Source organism: Cyprinodon variegatus, unplaced genomic scaffold (genome assembly GCF_000732505.1).
Source record: "Cyprinodon variegatus isolate N-32 unplaced genomic scaffold, C_variegatus-1.0 Scaffold487, whole genome shotgun sequence".
NCBI classification, from domain to species: domain Eukaryota; kingdom Metazoa; phylum Chordata; class Actinopteri; order Cyprinodontiformes; family Cyprinodontidae; genus Cyprinodon; species Cyprinodon variegatus.
Window position 1 is genome coordinate 538,761 of NW_015150940.1, and position 4,125 is coordinate 542,885.

Here is a 4,125-nt window from a genome sequence, read left to right on the forward strand (position 1 = left end):
ATTAGTCCATGACAGATGTCAAAGAACCAAATATAGAAAACACAGCTGCTATATCACTTCAAAGGCACGCTCTGAATCACACTACAGCACAAAGGCTCTGAAAATTTTGTTTATATTGCCAGTTTATACAATGCCACAATTACCCTGGCCTTGGTCATATGAATAAATCATGCTTTAAGGCAGTGTGTTCAGAAATGGGAAAAATAGCACACTGCATAATAGTTCAATGGCTTCATTAATGGAATATAGCTTCTTCAATGGATCGCTGTTTCAAAGGGGACGTTTAAATGAAAATTTGTGAAAATGCAATTCGTTCAATATAAAACTAGAATTTGGCCAATGATAAATAGGACTTGTCATAATCAGTATCTTCTTTTAAATTTTTCTATCATTATTAACGCAAAATAAAGATGGAAATAGAGGCTAAAAAATTCAGTTGCTTTTTTTTGTTAGCCTGCTTCAGTAGTAAAAGGCTGAAGGCTACAGATAAGGCAGTCAAATATTACAGAAAAATACTGAGATGGACACTGTTAGACATTCTGAATTCAATGGAATGCATGCGTGTATGAATTTGTAAACCACCTTTTTGCGGAAGGGAGGGGGTTGTCCTTCAGTGAACCCAGCCTGTGTTGTTTTGACCGGTGTTTACATAGCCTTCTGAATGTGTTCCAATGAGAACAATGACAAGGAAGGTACCAAAATGGCAATGCAAAGTTGAGCTGCAAAACACTTAAAAAAAGTGAAAAGTGGCAGGAGAATTTTTTTTACTAATTTGTAGTGTAACATAAAGTCATTAAGCAGAGTATTTGCAGCCGACTTGTTGGTAAAAGGAGCCCAGACTTCTTGTTTTTCAAAGCAGATTAAAGATCAAGACAGGAAGGGCCAGGTTTAGGGAAACAGGAAAACTGATGCAAGGAAATGGTCTACGTCACTAGCCAGCCCACTGCATTCAGAACACAAATTATGATCCAGACTCACAGTAAGTATGGAGTCTTTCCTCAAGTCACCAGTGAAACTTGTACTTTTCACAGGTAAGTGTGAGCTTATTTCTAGGGCAGCAAAGCAAATGTCTTTATAAAGAGAAAATCCAGTAGTTTCCATGAAGACTTTTACTTTCGCTTGGTTTAAAGGCAACTTGATTTTTCTCAGATTCACACATTTCTTGGTTTTGCTAGATTAACTGACAAACTAGTGTTGCACATATGATTTTTCAAATATTGGACATTTCTGTTATACTGGTGACGCACTTTCAGATAAAAACAATGATTTTTAATGATTACAGGATTTAGAATCTTAGTGATTGTAAATCACTATATTTTTTCTTCCTCTTTTGCAGCATGGCTCTGGAGTCTAATGGACACAGGCAGCTTGTCTGATAGTTGTCATGTTTGTCACAAAAATGCAACGTGTACTACTCAAAATGGATCCAGCATTGTCTGCTTATGTAAGCATGGATTCACAGGAGATGGAAGAAATTCCTGCGAAGGTAAACACAAGAACACACATAATCCACTTAGAGAAGCTGGTTATATGGTCTTTTTTTTTTTTTCATTTTAAAGGTTTTTCATCTTAACCTCAACCTGTAGATTTTTACATAAAACTTAATTCAAAATGTATTTCACATATCTTACACCAGAATCCAATTCATTGAAATTTTTCTTTTTTCCACTAAACTGTGCAGTTAAAACCATATATTTACAGACACTGTACAAAATACAGAAACTATTACCCCCTTACTGTCTGGCAACTTTTCTTGTTTTTGATCAGTCAGATTTATCTTCCATCCAGGAAGTCAGGTAATTTATTTTTGCTAAATCTCAGAATAATTACAGATTTCTTTATAACATTTGTTATTTTCTTTATTGTTAGAGCTTTGCAGCTTTTGTGGAGAACTGCCTTTAATCTCTATTTATTTGTTAATCATTTCGGGGTTTCCTTCTACAAGCTGCTTAAACTTTTTCTTTCTGCTATTATTTTTTTTTTATCTAAACCCTCTGAAGGAACTGGTGTAAATGACTGTCTCCCACAAGAGAGTTGCACTTTACCAGTAACATATTACAGCTTTCTAATTACCTTAATTACCATTAAGATAGACTTTGTTACCCTGAAGTTGGTTCCTGACTCATTATTATGGTGTCCTAGGGTCAATTTCCATTTGAAAGACCTGTTTGCACTGTTTATGTTACTTGAATACTTTCACACAGCCAAACCCATGCTTGCTACTCCATCCATCCATCCATCCATCCATCCATCCATCCATCCATCCATCCATCCATCCATCCATCCATCCATCCATCCATCCATCCATCCATCACTTAATCACTAATTATGGCCAAAGCCTTCATTTTAGTATAACCACATCACAGGATATACCTTTTAAAACGTGTCCTGTTGTTTTTTGTTTTTTTTGTCTCTGAACACATTTGCCTGTTATGCTGATTTAGCAGGATTTTCTTCTTCCTTCTAAGGGAAGAAGTGGTCTTTAATCACATGCCTGTTGAGGACTTGATTTGACTTTTCCACAGTGTTCAACTTTCATATAATTGTTGAAATGTGGAACCTTCAGGGAATCCCACATTAAAACCAATATGAAGAAGACTTGTGATGGTCCAAAATCCTCCTACATTAATATCTGACTTTTTTTTTTTTAATATCATGTAAAAGAAGAAGATGTTGTTTAGGAATGTTTGCTTTGCTTAAAGGTATTGCGGAGTATTTTCGCGAATTTTTTAAAAGACCCACCCTCTCCAATTAAAAAAATATATATACGCGTTTGAGAGGAAGCACACGCCCATTTCTCCTCATGCACGCTCATGTTAAAGGGTGCTGTTCTCATACCTCATACAAGCTTAATGTGCCCGAATGCCTGCTCTAACATGTAAATCACTATACAGAGCAGGGACTATATAGTGGACTTTATAGCGAATTCAGTTAACTTACCGGTGGACAGATGATCACTGCTTTTTGCTACGTTGGTCACGCAACTCCTCCTTCACTGCGCGGTGCCTGCGCCATCTTTGTTATTAGTCGCCCCTGTCGGGTAGCGAAAGCCTATGACGACAGCTGGCCACTGTGACAGCAAATCCCATAATGCTTTCCACGGAGAGTTCTCTGTTCAAAGCATTCCGGGATATATTGGCCTCTTCTGAGGCCTTTCATTTCTTTTCATACACTTCGTAGACACTTTTTCTGTTACGACCCTCTGCCATTTTTAAAGAACTGCGGTCAAAAAGGTGAGCTTCAATGACTGGCTGAAACCCTAGCTGACCACATATATACGCCTGAAAGTGTGCATGCGCAGAAAAAGATACCTAATGGATAAGCATGTAGAGCGACCTTACATAAACATATCACCAGTATGATTGACCATCAGGAGGACCACTTATTTAGATGATAAACCCCGAAAATAAAATATAGTCTTCTATACCTTTAACTGAAATGTTATGAATTAACTTATGAATTATTAAAAGGTACAGAATGCCCACTGTATGTAAACTGGTACTGCATAAAATAAAAAAAATAGAAAACAGAAAGATGATAAATCAATAATTATGCTGGCATTTAACAAATATAAACACATGGTAATCTTAACTGAGATAAAAAAAACTTAGATATTTTTTCAGTTATCTGTTTACAATGTGTGTTTTATTTTTTTATTTTTTATTTTTTTGCTTTACTGTTCATTTTACCTTTTTTTAAAATAACTATGCTGTTTCAAATGATTCACATTTTGTAAACACAGAGAGGCTATAATATTTTCAAGTCAAATCTCAAAACACTGCTATTTAATGCACTTTTGATGTTTTATGTCGTGTCTGGAAGACTGAGCACTATTTGGAGGAAAATCATTTCAATGATGCAGCTTGTAAACTATTAATCTCTGGGTTAGCTTTTAAGTTGATGTTGTTCTTCCTGTTATGTTTCTGAGCTGTTTAGAATTACTGACAACCTTGTCTACTCTGTTTCCTGACCTAACTGAAAGCACAGCACACTGAAAAAAAAGATACTTTGGATGAATTTAAAAAAATTACTGTAATTTGTTACACCTAAATTTATTACTTTATCTCAAATTAACTTTCTGATGTGGTTGAAACTATACATTTTGATTTACTAGAAATAGATTTT

At 35.5% G+C, this 4,125-nt stretch overlaps 1 protein-coding gene across 1 annotated transcript in view; it reads left to right on the forward strand.

Moving 5' to 3' along the window:
• The first annotated feature begins 933 nt into the window (after positions 1-933).
• Positions 934-4,125, forward strand: part of adgrl4 (adhesion G protein-coupled receptor L4) — a 19,443-nt gene continuing 16,251 nt past the window's right edge. Inside the window, exons 1-2 of the mRNA XM_015390142.1 lie at positions 934-1,031; positions 1,337-1,486. Of these exons, the coding sequence (XP_015245628.1) occupies positions 986-1,031; positions 1,337-1,486 (196 nt within the window). The 5' untranslated portion in view covers positions 934-985. The remainder of the gene's footprint in view (positions 1,032-1,336; positions 1,487-4,125) is intronic.